Source organism: Apodemus sylvaticus, chromosome 12 (assembly GCF_947179515.1).
Source record: "Apodemus sylvaticus chromosome 12, mApoSyl1.1, whole genome shotgun sequence".
NCBI classification, from domain to species: domain Eukaryota; kingdom Metazoa; phylum Chordata; class Mammalia; order Rodentia; family Muridae; genus Apodemus; species Apodemus sylvaticus.
The window spans coordinates 95,964,770-95,981,826 of NC_067483.1; the positions used below are offsets into that span (position 1 = coordinate 95,964,770).

General features: G+C 41.5%; 1 protein-coding gene across 1 annotated transcript in view; it reads left to right on the forward strand.

Annotated features, from left to right (window-relative positions):
• Ush2a (usherin) overlaps nucleotides 1-17,057 on the forward strand; it is a 723,091-nt gene that overhangs the window by 149,556 nt on the left and 556,478 nt on the right. The window contains exon 12 of the mRNA XM_052200359.1: nucleotides 722-1,363. Within this exon, the coding sequence (XP_052056319.1) occupies nucleotides 722-1,363 (642 nt within the window). The remainder of the gene's footprint in view (nucleotides 1-721; nucleotides 1,364-17,057) is intronic.

The following is a 17,057-nucleotide window of genomic DNA, read 5'->3' on the forward strand; positions in this document are numbered from 1 at the left end:
AGGATACAACATGGCACTTTGGCATGCGGACAATTCATGAAATGATTGCTTGAGGCTAATTGGCATATCTATTGTCTACATGCTTATCATATTTATGATATATATCATATTTTTATATTTATATATATATTTATATTAATACAAAGAATATTAAGACTTATTCTTTTACCAGTTTTTAAGTGTACACTTTAAAACAGTTGACCATTGAGCTTCTAGCCACAGTGATAGAGAGTGAATTCCGGATTGAGATTCTGTCTATCTCAAACTATAATTGTATAATTGTGTGCTTATTCTGTCTAGCTGGCATTTGGTATTCTGCTTATCCTCCTAGAAAAGTCTTATTAGTTCTTTCCAGACAATTTTCGTTTTTAGAAAAGTTACTTGAGTGGTTATGTACATTTTTTCTTTTATTCTTCCAAACCTATTTTACTAAAATAATTTTGATGTTTGTGAAAGTGGGTAAGTCCCCACACAGGCAACAGAAGTAATACATGTATTCTGCATTTTATGTGGCATTGATTAGCAACTAAATTCCACAAAGTGCCCTGCTTACCACTTGCATGCTAAAGCTAAATCAGTATTACCACAGCATTTTGCATATATGGGCATCCTGGAGTGGTCGTCTTTGTGGCTTGGGTCTGTGTTCAATGTTTAATCTTCAGCCCTCTTCAAGGACGGTACCCTTCCTCCCTTCACCCTTTCCAATGTGTTTTGTTTCCAGGGCTTAGATGCGATCGCTGCAATTTCGGATTTAAATTCCTCCAGAGTTTTAACGCTGATGGATGTGAGCCTTGCCAGTGTAACCTCCATGGCTCAGTGAACCAACTCTGTGATCCACTTTCTGGGCAGTGTGCGTGCAAAAAGGAAGCTAAAGGACTCAAGTGTGACACTTGCAGAGAAAACTTTTATGGGTTGCCCTGGAGTGCTTGTGAGGACTGTGACTGCAGCAGGGCTGGCTCCCAGCCTGGGACGGTCTGCGACTCTGAGACAGGCCAGTGCATTTGTAAGCCCAGTGCTGGAGGAAGACAATGTAGTCAGTGTAAGGAAGGGTACGTCAACCTCCATCAGAACGATTCCCACCTCTGCGTGCCTTGTAACTGTGAGAAGACAGGGACAGTAAATGGCTCTCTATGGTGTGACACATCAACCGGACAGTGTCCATGCAAATTAGGGGTAACTGGTCTGCGTTGCCACCAGTGTGAACCTCACAGATTCAATTTGACAATGGGTAATTCTCAAGGGTGTCAAGCATGTGAGTGTGACACCTTGGGGACATTACCTGGAAGCACTTGTGACCCTGTCAGTGGCCAGTGCCTATGTCTACCTCATCGACAAGGAAGAAGGTGTGAGCGGTGTCAGCCAGGTAAGAGGGGCTCCTTGTCAGTTTAGTGACTGCAGGTAATTCCCCTGTTTCTGGTTGTAGCATGTCAAGAATGTAGGTTCACCCTTGCTACATTTATGCCATCCAAACCAAGCTATATGACCTGCTTGAGACTGTCTTGTCTGTGCATTTGCTGTTTGTGGGGACTGCGGGAGGGGGGGCACTTTAGAGGAATCATACTTCCTAATCGAGGCATGCTATAATTCCTTATCTTGAAATGGGTGCATTTTAAATCAGTTAAAAGATAGGCAACTGAGAAAAGGGATTATTATTTTGTTTTCTAAGAGAGAGAGAGAGAGAGAGAGAGAGAGAGAGAGAGAGAGAGAGAGAGAGAGAGAATTTGACCTAATCATCTGTACAACATCAAATATCTACATAATGGATCAAAGTTCTAAATGACGTGGCTGATAAAAATATTATTAAAGGGATATACACTCTAGCATCATAAGAGTACATCTAGGATTATTTGTAAATGCCATCATATAATTAAATAGATGGTAGTCTGATCTCACTGAAAGAAGTCTATCTTTTCAATGGTTTCCTTGGTGGGAGTAAAGACGTTTGCTTTTTAAAATAATTTTAAAGTAATACTTTATAGTAAGTTGATCATATTTTAAGTATGGCTGAAGCTATATTGATTTAGAAAAATTGCAGAGTTGGTTCTTCCCTGGGGTCTATGACACTGTAGCATGGGTTCTTGGCTGGGTTTACAGTTAACAGGCAGATGTTGTCTCCTATTGAACTGGCCTTAAGTCCAGGGAGGTAACTGTTGGTTACTCCCAATACATACGTGCCCTTATTTCACCACTGGGGATATCTTGCCAGCAGGCAGAAAGATCATGAATTCAAGGGTGTCTTAGAGATGACATGAGATGGAAGAAAACAGGCAGGCGGTACTTACGATACAAATATAAGGTCCTTCTCCTATGGGGAAAAATGATGGATAAAGCCACTTAATTCGTGATCCCATGAACTTGAAAGCCAGAAAAAAATCATAAAATTATAAGAATGAAGCTAAGATGAGTGGTAGCCAGGAGCTGAGCCTTGTGGAAGAGAACTGACTGACTGGAAAGAGACACTAGGAGAGGCTCAGATAAGTTAGCATCGTTAAAATCTGATTGTGAGTAGCTACATAACCACCGGCTTTCAAAATCCATTGATACATACAAGTAAATCTAGGAAATGTCACTTTAAGAAACTATGCTGCTGTAAAACTGAGTAAAAAGAAATCCCCCCATATTCTGCCCCCCAGCTACCATATTCATATTCTTCTTTCCTGCCCCCTACCACCCAAAGAGGCTTTCCTGCCCCCTCTTCTCCCTCTATGAATATCTGGCCACCGTGTGTTTCTGAGGATGCCTATGAACCTATCCTCAGGCATGCAGATGGACCTACAAGCCACCTGTCTTTTACAGTTCCAAGCGGTGGGGGTGGGAGGGCATTCTCCTTTGCTTCCTTTTGACAGGACGCGCACCCCTGAGCTAATTCTGCAAGGCCAGAGGTGTTAGGACATCTCAAGTGATCAGCAGCTTATCCAGGAATCTGTTTTAACTTGGTGTAAGGAGTGAGTGTCCCCAGGAGGTAAGAACATTGTGGAGAACCAGGCCAACAGGCCGACCACAGCTGCTCCTTCTGTGTCTTCTCCCCTTGAGCAACCTCTCAAATATGCTGTCTGGTGAGGTTTTGCTCTCCTGAACTGATTTTGTGTTCTTTAAAACAGCATTTTCTTATAAAAAGTTGTCTAATTTTTCTGGGTACACTCTCCTAAATGGTGAATAACCAGGATTCTGTGTCTTTGTTTTTCAATAGTAAAGGGATGCCAACAGGTCCAGTGATGTATATTTTGCCTAATTATCTTCTGGTCAAATTGAATGTTATATTCTGACTGAATCGGGCATATACAGTGTATGCCCCCTATTTTAAACAACTTTTCTAATGTTGGGTAAAACTCTGAAACAAAGCCGTCTCCTTTGGATGAAGGACTGATGCACCATCCAGCTATCTTGGCATGCTTAATGACCCTGACTGTGGTCTTCTGAGTGTTCTGTGTGCTCTGTCAGTGCAGACTTAGAGAAAAATAGGCAACAGCTAATCAGATGAAAGAATGGGCTTTTCTTTCTCTGTGCACCATGGACTCCAGCCTTGTCCAGACAGAATGTCTCTGGTCTTACAATTTTTTCCATCTTGGTCCTAACTGGGTAACCCATTGTTTCCATCTTTCTGTTGTTTGCCTTCATGATGTCTCTGCAATTGAGCACTCCTAAAGGACCTCTGCTGTCATATATAACAAAAGGAACCTCACTTTGGCTGGCACCTTCCAAGTCAAACACCTTTTCAGACAATTCAGCTACTCTGGTTCTGGTTTTAGTGTGGTGTATGTAGGTTAGGCTGGGTAGACTAGCCCCAAAGATATTCCTGTCTCCATGTCCCTAGTACTGGAGTTCCAGGTGCACACTACCATTCAAACCACTTTTTTTTGTTCCTCATTTTCTTTTTTTTTTATTCAATATATTTTTTATTTACATTTCAAATGATTTCCCCTTTTCTAGCCCCCCACTCCCCAAAAGTCCCGTAAGCCCCCTTCTCTCCCCCTGTCCTCCCACCCACCCCTTCCCACTTCCCCGTTCTGGTTTTGCTGAATACTGCTTCACTGAGTCTTTCCAGAACAAGGGGCCACTCCTCCTTTCTTCTTGTACCTCATTTGATGTGTTGATTTTGTTTTGGGCATTCCAGTTTTCAAGGTTAATATCCACTTATTAGTGAGTGCATACCATGATTTACCTTTTGAGTCTGGGTTACCTCACTTAGTAAGATGTTCTCTAGCTCCATCCATTTGCTTAAGAATTTCATGAATTCATTGTTTCTAATGGCTGAATAGTACTCCATTGTGTAGATATACCACATTTTTTGCATCCACTCTTCTGTTGAGGGATACCTGTGTTCTTTCCAGCTTCTCGCAATTATAAATAGGGCTGCTATGAACATAGTAGAGCATGTATCCTTATTTCATGGTGGGGAATCCTCTGGGTATATGCCCAGGAGTGGTATAGCAGGATCTTCTGGAAGTGAGGTGCCCAGATTTCGGAGGAACTGCCAGACTGACTTCCAGAGTGGTTGTACCATTTTGCAACCCCACCAGCAGTGGAGGAGTGTTCCTCTTTCTCCACACCCTCTCCAAAACCTGCTGTCTCCTGAATTTTTAATCTTAGCCATTCTGACTGGTGTAAGGTGAAATCTCAGGGTTGTTTTGATTTGCATTTCCCTAATGACTAATGAAGTTGAGCATTTTTTAAGATGCTTCTCTGCCATCCGAAGTTCTTCAGGTGAGAATTCTTTGTTTAACTCTGTACCCCATTTTTTAATAAGGTTGTTTGGTTTTCTGGAGTCTAACTTCTTGAGTTCTTTATATATATTGGATATTAGCCCTCTATCTGACATAGGATTGGTGAAGATCTTTTCCCAATTTGTTGGTTGCCGATTTGTCCTCTTGATGGTGTCCTTTGCCTTACAGAAACTTTGTAATTTTATGAGGTCCCATTTGTCAATTCTTGATCTTAGAGCATACGCTATTGGTGTTCTGTTCAGAAACTTTCTCCCTGTACCAATGTCCTCAAGGGTCTTCCCCAGTTTCTTTTCTATTAGCTTCAGAGTATCTGGCTTTATGTGGAGGTCCTTGATCCATTTGGATTTGAGCTTAGTACAAGGAGACAAGGATGGATCAATTCGCATTCTTCTGCATGCTGACCTCCAGTTGAACCAGCACCATTTGTTGAAAAGGCTATCTTTTTTCCATTGGATGTTTTCAGCCTCTTTGTCGAGGATCAAGTAGCCATAGGTGTGTGGGTTCATTTCTGGATCTTCAATCCTATTCCATTGATTCTCCTGCCTGTCACTGTACCAATACCATGCAGTTTTTAACACTATTGCTCTGTAGTATTGATTGAGGTCAGGGATACTGATTCCCCCAGACTTTCTTTTGTTGCTGAGAATAGTTTTAGCTATCCTGGGTTTTTTGTTATTCCAGATGAATTTGATAATTGCTCTTTCTAACTCTGTGAAGAATTGAGTTGGGATTTTGATGGGTATTGCATTGAATCTGTATATTGCTTTTGGCAAAATGGCCATTTTAACTCTATTGATTCTACCGATCCATGAGCATGGGAGGTTTTCCCATTTTTTGAGGTCTTCTTCCATTTCCTTCTTCAGAGTCTTGAAGTTCTTGTCATACAGATCTTTCACATGTTTGGTAAGAGTCACCCCAAGATACTTTATACTGTTTGTGGCTATTGTGAAGGGGGTCATTTCCCTAATTTCTTTCTCAGCCTGCTTATCCTTTGAGTATAGGAAGGCCACTGATTTGCTTGAGTTGATTTTATAACCTGCCACTTTGCTGAAGTTGTTTATCAGCTGTAGGAGCTCTCTAGTGGAGTTTTTTGGGTCACTTAGGTAGACTATCATGTCGTCTACAAATAATGATCGTTTGACTTCTTTCCCAATTTGTATCCCTTTGACTTCCTTCTGCTGTCGAATTGCTTGAGCTAGTACCTCAAGTACAATATTGAAAAGATAAGGAGAAAGGGGCAGCCCTGTCTAGTCCCTGATTTTAGTGGGATTGCTTCAAGTTTCTCTCCATTTAGTTTGATGCTGGCTACCGGTTTGCTGTATATTGCTTTTACTATGTTTAGGTATGGGCCTTGAACTCCTGTTCTTTCCAAGACTTTAAGCATGAAAGGATGATGAATTTTGTCAAATGCTTTTTCAGCATCCAATGAAATGACCATGTGGTTTTTTTCTTTGAGTTTGTTTATGTAGTGAATTGCATTGATGGAGTTCCGTATATTGAACCAACCCTGCATTCCCGGGATGAAGCCTACTTGATCATGGAGGATGATCGTTTTGATGTGTTCTTGGATTCGGTTGGCAAGAATTTTATTGATTATTTTTGCATCGATGTTCATAAGGGAAATTGGTCTGAAGTTCTCTTTCTTTGTTGGATCTTTGTGTGGTTTTGGTATCAGCGTAATTGTGGCTTCGTAGAAGGAATTGGGTAGTGTTCCTTCTGTTTCTATTTTGTGGAATAGTTTGAAGAGTATTGGTGTTAACTCTTCTGTGAAGGTCTGATAGAATTCTGCACTAAAAGCATCTGGTCCTGTGCTTTTTTTGGTTGGAAGGATTTCTATGACCCCTTCTATTTCTTTAGGGGTTATGGGATCGTTTAGATGATCTATTTGATCCTGATTTAATTTTGGTATTTGGTATCCTTCTAGGAAATTGTCCATTTACTCCAGATTCTCCAGTTGTGTTGAGTACAGGCTTTTGTAGTAGGATCTGATAATTTTTTGAATTTCCTCAGTTTCTGTTATTATATCTCCCTTTTCATTTCTTTTTTTTTTTTTTTATTCGATATAATTTATTTACATTTCAAATGATTTCCCCTTTTCTAGCCCCCCCACTCCCCGAAAGTCCCGCAAGCCCCCTTCTCTTCCCCTGTCCTCCCACCCACCCCTTCCCACTTCCCCGTTCTGGTTTTGCTGAATACTGTTTCACTGAGTCTTTCCAGAACCAAGGGCCACTCCTCCTTTCTTCTTGTACCTCATTTGATGTGTGGATTATGTTTTGGGTATTCCAGTTTTCTAGGTTAATATCCACTTATTAGTGAGTGCATACCATGATTCACCTTTTGAGTCTGGGTTACCTCACTTAGTATGATATTCTCTAGCTCCATCCATTTGCCTAAGAATTTCATGAATTCATTGTTTCTAATGGCTGAATAGTACTCCATTGTGTAGATATACCACATTTTTTGCATCCACTCTTCTGTTGAGGGATACCTGGGTTCTTTCCAGCATCTGGCAATTACAAATAGGGCTGCTATGAACATAGTAGAACATGTATCCTTATTACATGGTGGGGAGTCTTCTGGGTATATGCCCAGGAGTGGTATAGCAGGATCTTCTGGAAGTAAGGTGCCCAGTTTTCGGAGGAACCGCCAGACTGATTTCCAGAGTGGTTGTACCAATTTGCAACCCCACCAGCAGTGGAGGAGTGTTCCTCTTTCTCCACACCCTCTCCAACACCTGCTGTCTCCTGAATTTTTAATCTTAGCCATTCTGACTGGTGTAAGATGAAATCTTAGGGTTGTTTTGATTTGCATTTCCCTAATGACTAATGAAGTTGAGCATTTTTTAAGATGCTTCTCCGCCATCCGAAGTTCTTCAGGTGAGAATTCTTTGTTTAACTCTGTACCCCATTTTTTAATAGGGTTGTTTGGTTTTCTGGAGTCTAACTTCTTGAGTTCTTTATATATATTGGATATTAGCCCTCTATCTGATGTAGGATTGGTGAAGATCTTTTCCCAATTTGTTGGTTGCCGATTTGTCCTCTTGATGGTGTCCTTTGCCTTACAGAAACTTTGTAATTATATGAGGTCCCATTTGTCAATTCTTGCTCTTAGAGCATACGCTATTGGTGTTCTGTTCAGAAACTTTCTCCCTGTACCGATGTCCTCAAGGGTCTTCCCCAGTTTTTTTTCTATTAGCTTCAGAGTGTCTGGCTTTATGTGGAGGTCCTTGATCCATTTGGATTTGAGCTTAGTACAAGGAGACAAGGATGGATCAATTCGCATTCTTCTGCATGCTGACCTCCAGTTGAACCAGCACCATTTGTTGAAAAGGCTATCTTTTTTCCATTGGATGTTTTCAGCCTCTTTGTCGAGGATCAAGTGGCCATAGGTGTGTGGGTTCATTTCTGGATCTTCAATCCTGTTCCATTGATCCTCCTGTCTGTCACTGTACCAATACCATGCAGTTTTTAACACTATTGCTCTGTAGTATTGCTTGAGGTCAGGGATACTGATTCCCCCAGATTTCCTTTTGTTGCTGAGAATAGTTTTAGCTATCCTGGGTTTTTTGTTGTTCCAGATGAATTTGATAATTGCTCTTTCTAGCTCTGTGAAGAATTGAGTTGGGATTTTGATGGGTATTGCATTGAATCTGTATAGTGCTTTAGGCAAAATGGCCATTTTAACTATATTGATTCTGCCGATCCATGAGCATGGGAGGTTTTCCCATTTTTTGAGGTCTTCTTCCATTTCCTTCTTCAGAGTCTTGAAGTTCTTGTCATACAGATCTTTCACATGTTTGGTAAGAGTCACCCCAAGATACTTTATACTGTTTGTGGCTATTGTGAAGGGGGTCATTTCCCTAATTTCTTTCTCAGCCTGCTTATCCTTTGAGTATAGGAAGGCCACTGATTTGCTTGAGTTGACTTTATAACCTGCCACTTTGCTGAAGTTGTTTATCAGCTGTAGGAGCTCTCTAGTGGAGTTCTTTGGGTCACTTAGGTAGACGATCATGTCGTCTGCAAATAATGATAGTTTGACTTCTTCCTTTCCAATTTGTATCCCTTTGACCTCCTTATGTTGTCGAATTGCCCGAGCTAGTACCTCAAGTACAATATTGAAAAGATAAGGAGAAAGGGGGCAGCCTTGTCTGGTCCCTGATTTCAGTGGGATTGCTTCAAGTTTCTCTCCATTTAGTTTGATGCTGGCTACCGGTTTGCTGTATATTGCTTTTACTATGTTTAGGTATGGGCCTTGAATTCCTGTTCTCTCCAAGACTTTAAGCATGAAGGGATGCTGAATTTTGTCAAATGCTTTTTCAGCATCCAATGAAATGACCATGTGGTTTTGTTCTTTGAGTTTGTTTATGTAGTGGATTGTATTGATGGATTTCCGTATATTGAACCAACCCTGCATTCCTGGGATAAAGCCTACTTGATCATGGTGGATGATCGTTTTGATGTGTTCTTGGATTCGGTTGGCAAGAATTTTATTGAGTATTTTTGCATCGATGTTCATAAGGGAAATTGGTCTGAAGTTCTCTTTCTTTGTTGGATCTTTGTGTGGCTTTGGTATCAGCGTAATTGTGGCTTCGTAGAAGGAATTGGGTAGTGTTCCTTCTGTTTCTATTTTGTGGAATAGTTTGAAGAGTATTGGTGTTAACTCTTCTTTGAAGGTCTGGTAGAATTCTGCACTGAAGCCATCTGGTCCTGTGCTTTTTTTGGTTGGAAGACTTTCTATGACTCCTTCTATTTCTTTAGGCATTATGGGACTGTTTAGATGGTCTAGTTGGTCCTGATTTAATTTTGGTATTTGGTATCTGTCAAGGAAATTGTCCATTTCCTCCAGATTCTCCAGTTGTGTTGAGTATAGGCTCTTGTAGTAGGATCTGATGATTTTTTGGATTTCCTCAGTTTCCGTTGTTATATCTCCCTTTTCATTTCTAAGTTTGTTAATTTGGATACTTTCTCTGTGCCCTTTGGTCATTCTGGCTAAGGGTTTATCTATCTTGTTGATTTTCTCAAAGAACCAGCTCCTGGTATTGTTGATTTTTTGTATGGTTCTCTTTGTTTCTACTTGATTGATTTCGGCCCTGAGTTTGATGATTTCCTGCCTTCTACTCCTCCTGGGCGAAATAGCTTCTTTTTGTTCCAGGGCTTTCAGGTGTGTCATTAAGCTGGTAATGTATGCTCTCTCCATTTTCTTTTTGGAGGCACTCAGGGCTATGAGTTTTCCTCTTAGCACTGCTTTCATTGTGTCCCATAGATTTGGGTATGTTGTGTTTTCATTTTCATTGTGTTCTAAAAAGTCTTTAATTTCTTTCTTTATTTCTTCCTTGACCAAGGTATCATTGAGTAGAGTATTGTTCAGTTTCCACGTGTATGTGGGCTTTCTGTTGTTTCTGTTGCTATTGAAGACCACTTTTACTCCATAGTGATCAGATAGGAGGCATGGGATTAGTTCGATCTTCTTATATTTGTTGAGGTCTGTCTTGTGACCAATTATATGGTCGATTTTGGAGAAGGTACCATGAGGTGCTGAGAAAAAGGTATATTCTTTTGTTTTAGGATAGAATGTTCTATATATATCTGTTAAATCTAATTGGTCCAAAGCTTCAATTAGTTTCATTGTGTCCCTGTTTAGTTTCTGTTTTCCTGATCGGTCCATTGAGGAAAGTGCAGTGTTGAAGTCACCCACAATTATTGTGTTAGGTGCAATGTGTGCTTTTAGTTTTAATAAAGTTTCTTTTACAAAAGAGGGTGCCCTTACATTTGGGGCATAGATGTTCAGGATTGTCAGTTCTTCTTTTTGTATTTTTCCTTTGACCAGCAAGAAGTGTCCCTCAGGGTCTCTTTTGATGACTTTGGGTTGAAAGTCAATTTTATCTGATATTAAAATGGCTACTCCAGCTTGTTTCCTGAGACCATTTGCTTGTAAAATTGTCTTCCAGCCTTTTACTCTAAGGTAGTGTTTGTCTTTGACCCTGAGGTGTGTTTCCTGTAAGCAGCAAAATGTAGGGTCCTGTTTACGTATCCATTCAGTTAGTCTGTGTCTTTTTATTGGGGCATTAAGTCCATTGATGTTAAGAGATATTAAGGAATAGTGATTGTTACTTCCTATCATTTTTGACGTTATTTTTTAAATTTGAATGCTTAACTTCTTTTGGGTTTGATGAAAGGTTACTATCTTGCTTTTTCCAGGGTGAAGTTTCCCTCCTTGTATTGGTGTTGTCCTCCTATTATCCTTTTTAGGGCCGGGTTTGTGGATAGATATTGGGTAAACTTGGTTTTGTCATGAAATATCTTAGTTTCTCCATCTATGGTGATTGAGAGTTTTGCTGGATATAGTAGTTTTGGTTGGCATTTGTGTTCTCTTAGAGTCTGCATGAGATCTGCCCAGGACCTTCTAGCCTTCATAGTCTCAGGTGAAAAGTCTGCTGTGATTCTGATAGGTCTTCCTTTATATGTTACTTGGCCTTTTTCTCTTACTGCCTTTAGTATTCTTTCTTTGTTTAGAACATTTGGTGTTTTGATTATTATGTGACGGGAAGTATTTCTGTTCTGGTCCAGTCTGTTTGGAGTTCTGTAGGCTTCTTGTATATTCATGGGCATCTCTCTCTTTAGGTTAGGGAAGTTTTCTTCCATAATTTTATTGAAGATATTTGCTGGCCCTTTAAGTTGTAAATCTTCACTCTCCTCTATGCCTATAATCCTTAGGTTTGGTCTTCTCATTGTGTCCTGGATTTCCTGGATATTTTGGGTTACAAGCTTTTTGCATTTTGCATTTTCTTTAACTGTTGAGTCCATGGTTTCTATGGAATCTTCAGCATCTGAGATTCTTTCTTCTATCTCTTGTATTCTGTTGTTGATATTTGTATCTCTGTCCCCTGATTTCTTCCCAAGGCTTTCTATCTCCAAAGTTGTCTCCCTTTGAGTTTTCTTAGTTGTTTCTACTTCTGATTTTAGATCCTGGATGGTTTTGCTTAGCTCCTTCACTTGCATGTTTGTGTTTTCCTGTAATTCTTTAAGAGATTTTTGTGTTTTCTCTTTCATGAGCTCAGCCTGTTGACCAAAGTTCTCCTGTATTTCTTTAAGAGATTTTTGTGTTTCGTCTTTCATGACCTCAGCCTGTTGAGCAAAGTTCTCCTGTATTTCTTTAAGTGTTTTTTGCATTTCCTCCTTGTTGGCTTTTGTATTCTCCTGGATTTCTTTCAATGATTTTTGTGTTTCCCTTGCAAGGGCTTCTACCTTTTGATCCATTGTCTCCTGAATTTCTTTATGTATGACCTTCATGTGTTCCTGTACCAGCATCATGACCAGTGATTTTAAATCCAAATCTTGTTTTACTGGTGTGATGGGGTATCCAGGACATGTTGGTAGAGGAGAATTGGGTTCAGATGTTGCCATATTGCCTTGATTTCTGTTAGTGACGTTCCTGCGTTTGCCTTTTGCCATCTAGATCTCACTGGTGTTAGTTTATCTTGTCAGTGCTGGACTCACCAGTGCAAGCTGCCCCTTCCCAGTTGGCCTCTGGTGCACAGCTTACCTCCTGCACTGCTTGTAGACAGTGTGCTGCTGCCCAGGCTGTTCAGATCCCTAAGCAGGCACCCGAAGGCTCCCGCTGGGGCCCGCTGGATTCACTGGAGCACACTGACTTCTCCCAGCTGGCCGCCCGGAAGCCCAGCTAGCCACTTGCAGGACTTGGAGATGTAATGCTGCCGCCCAGACTGATCTGGATCCGGAAGCGGAGAGAGTAGAGCTAAGGGCTTCTGCCTGAGGCCTTGCCCCAGATTGTGTCTGTGGAGCAGATGGAGCCCGTGTGCACTCCCAGGGAGTGCCGACGGTGTATGCTACTGTGACCTCCCCTGAGTTCCGCTCACTCCGCTGGGCAGCCGATCTGCCAACCGGGCTATCGCACACAAGGTTAGCCTGGCCGCCCAGTCCCTGAGTCCAGGCAAAAGCCTGGGAGGCCAAGGTCCGAGCAAAGTTCCCCTACGGCTTTGACTGTTAATTGGGTTTGCCAGGTGGCTAGGATGGCGGGCGTGTGCGCCCGCGCTCCCTGAAAGCGCCGGGAGAGTCTGCTTTGCTAACAATCGCCTGGGCGGGTTGACTCACAGATGGCCCACCAAGCCGCCCAGTTCTTGGGGTCAGTCCTGTGCCTTTTGGGGCCTGGACCCCCGCTTTGTTAGCCTTAGGCTATGCCTGTTACAGGTCTGCCCGCCTGAGCTCTCTGTCGTCCTGCAGGCAAAATGGCGGCGGCGCGCTCGCAGGCCTGGGCAAAAAACCTCCTGGTTGGGTTGGCACCCCGATGGCCCCCCGACCCGCCCAGGGCCTGGGTGCAGGCCAACGCCCGTCGGGCTCAGACCACCGCGGTGTTGGCCTCGGATTATGTTTGTGTACCTCAGTCTGTCCGATTCCTGGAGTACGGAACCAAGATGGATCCTCCTCTCCTGACTGGTGGGAGGCCGAGTTCTGAAGTGGTCTCCGTGCAGGAAAGGCGCCGCACAACTGCAGCTGCTTGCTGTCCGGCTGGTCAGCGAAGGTCAGTGGTCGTGGGCGCAGGGCCTAACTGGTCCCTGTGACGCCTTGGTTCCACTGCTGATGGCCCTTCAGCTGGAGCAGCCACTGCTGCCGCTGCTGCCGCCGCCGCCGCCGCCGCCGCCGCCCTCCCTTTTCATTTCTAATTTTGTTAGTTTGGATACTGTCTCTGTGCCCTTTGGTCAGTCTGGCTAAGGGTTTTTCTATCTTGTTGATTTTCTCAAAGAACCAGCTCCTGGTTTTGTTGATTCTTTGTATGGTTCTCTTAGTTTCTACTTGATTGATTTCAGCCCTGAGTTTGATGATTTCCTGTCTTCTTCTCCTCCTGGGTGAAATAGCTTCTTTTTGTTATAGGGCTTTCAGTTGTGCCATCAAGCTTCTAGTGTCTGCTCTCTCCAATTTCTTTTTGGAGGCCCTCAAAGCTATGAGTTTTCCTCTTAGCATTGTTTTCATTGTGTCCCATAGTTTTGTGTATGCTGTGTCTTCATTTTCATTGTGTTCTAAAAAGTTCTTTAATTTCTTTCTTTATTTCTTCCTTGACCAAGGTATCATTGAGTAGAATATTGTTCAGTTTCCACGTGTATGTGGATTTTCTGTTGTTTTTGTTGCTATTGAAGACCACTTTTACTCCATAGTGATCTGATAGGAGGCATGGGATTAGTTCAATCTTCTTATATTTGTTGAGGTCTATTTTGTGACCAATTATATGGTCGATTTTGGAGAAGGTACCATGAGGTGCTGAGAAAAAGGTATATTCTTTTGCTTTAGGATAGAATGTTCTATATATATCTGTTAAATCTAATTGGTCCAAAGCTTCAATTAGTTTCATTGTGTCCCTGTTTAGTTTCTGTTTTCCTGATCGGTCCATTGAGGAAAGTGCAGTGTTGAAGTCACCCACAATTATTGTGTTAGGTGCAATGTGTGCTTTGAGCTTTAATAAAGTTTCTTTTACGAAAGAGGTTGCTCTTGCATTTGGAGCGTAGATGTTCAGGATTGAGAGTTCTTCTTGTTGTATTTTCCCTTTGACCAGCAAGAAGTGTCCCACAGAGTCTCTTTTGATGACTTTGGGTTGAAAGTCAATTTTATCTGATATTAAAATGGCTACTCCCGCTTGTTTCCTGAGACCATTTGCTTGTAAAATTGTCTTCCAGCCTTTTACTCTAAGGTAGTGTTTGTTTTGACCCTCAGGTGTGTTTCCTGTAAGCAGCAAAATGTAGGGTCCTGTTTACGTATCCAATTGGTTAGTCTATGTCTTTTTATTGGAGCATTGAGTCCATTGATGTTAAGAGATATTAAGGAATAGTGATTGTTACTTCCTGTCATTTTTGACGTTATTTTTTAAATTTGATTGGTTAACTTCTTTTGGGTTTGATGAAAGGTTACTATCTTGCTTTTTCCAGGGTGAAGTTTCCCTCCTTGTATTGGTGATTTCCTCCTATTATCCTTTGTAGGGCTGGGTTTGTGGATAGATATTGGGTAAACTTGGTTTTGTCATGAAATATCTTAGTTTCTCCATCTACGGTGATTGAGAGTTTTGCTGGATATAGTAGTTTTGGCTGGCATTTCATTTGTGTTCTCTTAGAGTCTGCATGAGATCTGCCCAGGATCTTCTAGCCTTCATAGTCTCAGGTGAAAAGTCTGCTGTGATTCTGATAGGTCTTCCTTTATATGTTACTTGGCCTTTTTCTTTTACTACCTTTAATATTCTTTCTTTCTTTAGTACATTTGGTGTTTTGATTATTATGTGACGGGAAGTATTTCTGTTCTGGTCCAGTCTGTTTGGAGTTCTGTAGGCTTCTTGTATATTCATGGGCATCTCTCTCTTTAGGTTAGGGAAGCTTTCTTCCATAATTTTATTGAAGATATTTGCTGGCCCTTTAAGTTGTAAATCTTCACTCTCATCTATGCCTATAATCCTTAGGTTTGGTCTTCTCATTGTGTCCTGGGTTTCCTGGATATTTTGGATTACAAGCTCTTTGCATTTTGCATTTTCTTTAACTGTTGAGTCCATGGTTTCTATGGTATCTTCAGCATCTGAGATTCTTTCTTCTATCTCTTGTATTCTGTTGTTCATATTTGCATCTATGTCCCCTGATTTCTTCCCAAGGCTTTCTATCTCCAACTTTGTCTCCCTTTGAGTTTTCTTAGTTGTTTCTACTTCTGATTTTAGATCCTGGATGGTTTTGCTTAGCTCCTTCACTTGCTTGTTTGTGCTTTCCTGTAATTCTTTAAGAGATTTTTGTGTTTCCTCTTTCATGACCTCAGCCTGTTGACCAAAGTTCTCCTGTATTTCTTTAAGTTTTTTTTTTTGTGTGTGTGTTTCCTCATTATTGGCTTTTGTATTCTCCTGGATTTCTTTCAATGATTTTTGTGTTTCCCTTGCAAGGGCTTCTAACTTTTGATCCATTTTCTCCTGAATTTCTTTAAGTATGTCCTTCATGTGTTCCTGTACCAGCATCATGACCAGTGATTTTAAATCCAAATCTTGTTTTACTGGTGTGATGGGGTATCCAGGACATGTTGGTAAAGGAGAATTGGGTTCAGATGTTGCCATATTGCCTTGATTTCTGTTAGTGACGTTCCTGCGTTTGCCTTTTGCCATCTAGTTCTGACTGGTGTTAGTTGTTCTTGTCAATGCTGGACTCACCAGTGCAAGCTGCCCCTTCCCAGGTGGCTTCTGGTGCACAGCTTACCTCCTGCACTGCCTGGAGACAGGGTGCTGTTGCCCAACTGTTCAGATCCCGAAGCAGACACCTGAAGGCTCCAGCTGGGGCCTGCTGGATTCACCTGAGCATACCGACTTCTCCCCACTGCCTGCCCGGAAGCCCCTCTTTCCTCTTGCAAGACCTGGAGATGTGGTGTTGCCGCCCAGGCTGATCTGGATCCGGAAGCGGAGAGATCTGAGGGCTCCCGCCAGAGGCCTTAGGACTGGAACCTAAGCTCTGTGCCACAGGAGCAAGCTGTGCTGTGAGCTCCCAGACGACTATTCAAACCTTTATAAATATGTAATCCTAAGGCAAATTTGAAAATATTCTAATATACATTTTCATTCTCTGGGTTATTTTTTGAGTCTGGAAAGAAGTCCAAGTTCAAGAAATCATATTCCACTTTCATTCCAAACACCTTTGTCATATTATTTCCTTTTATGAAAATTGTATGGATCTACGTAAGAGGAGGAAGCTTTCCTTTCTTTATACATACCACACTCTTTTTCACCTGGTGGTAAAGGGAATGGGATCCTGTCACTTGAGACAACCTATGGAAAACTGGGGTCTGGTGTTAAGTGAAATAAGCCAGGCTCAAAATGGCAGCCACTGTGTGAGCTCACCCTGTGTTTGGGATGTTGATAAGTTAGGATCACGTAAACATAGGGTAGAAGATGAGTAACCCACACTGGGAAGTGTAGGAAAATGGAAAAGATTGGTAACTGGATTCTAAGAAGTTTTGGCATGCTGTTGAGTATAATGAATACATAATGACCTAAATACTTCTAAAGGATTAGGCGGAAAGGCGTCTTTGTTTGTTTTTAATTTTTTAATTATTAAAAATTATATATAATTTATTATATATAATATATTAATTCTTTGAAAATTTCAAGCAATATTTTGCTCATATTCTTCCCCATTTTCTCCCCTAATCCCTCTTGTTTCCACTCACAAGTCCCTACTCCCCTAACTTCCTGTTTCTCATTTTTTAATTTAATAACTCATTAACTCTAATTTGTGTTGTCTATATCCTTCTGGGTATAAGGTCATCCAGTCTCATGTGGCTGACCTCTAGGAGCCACAGCCTTAGAAAG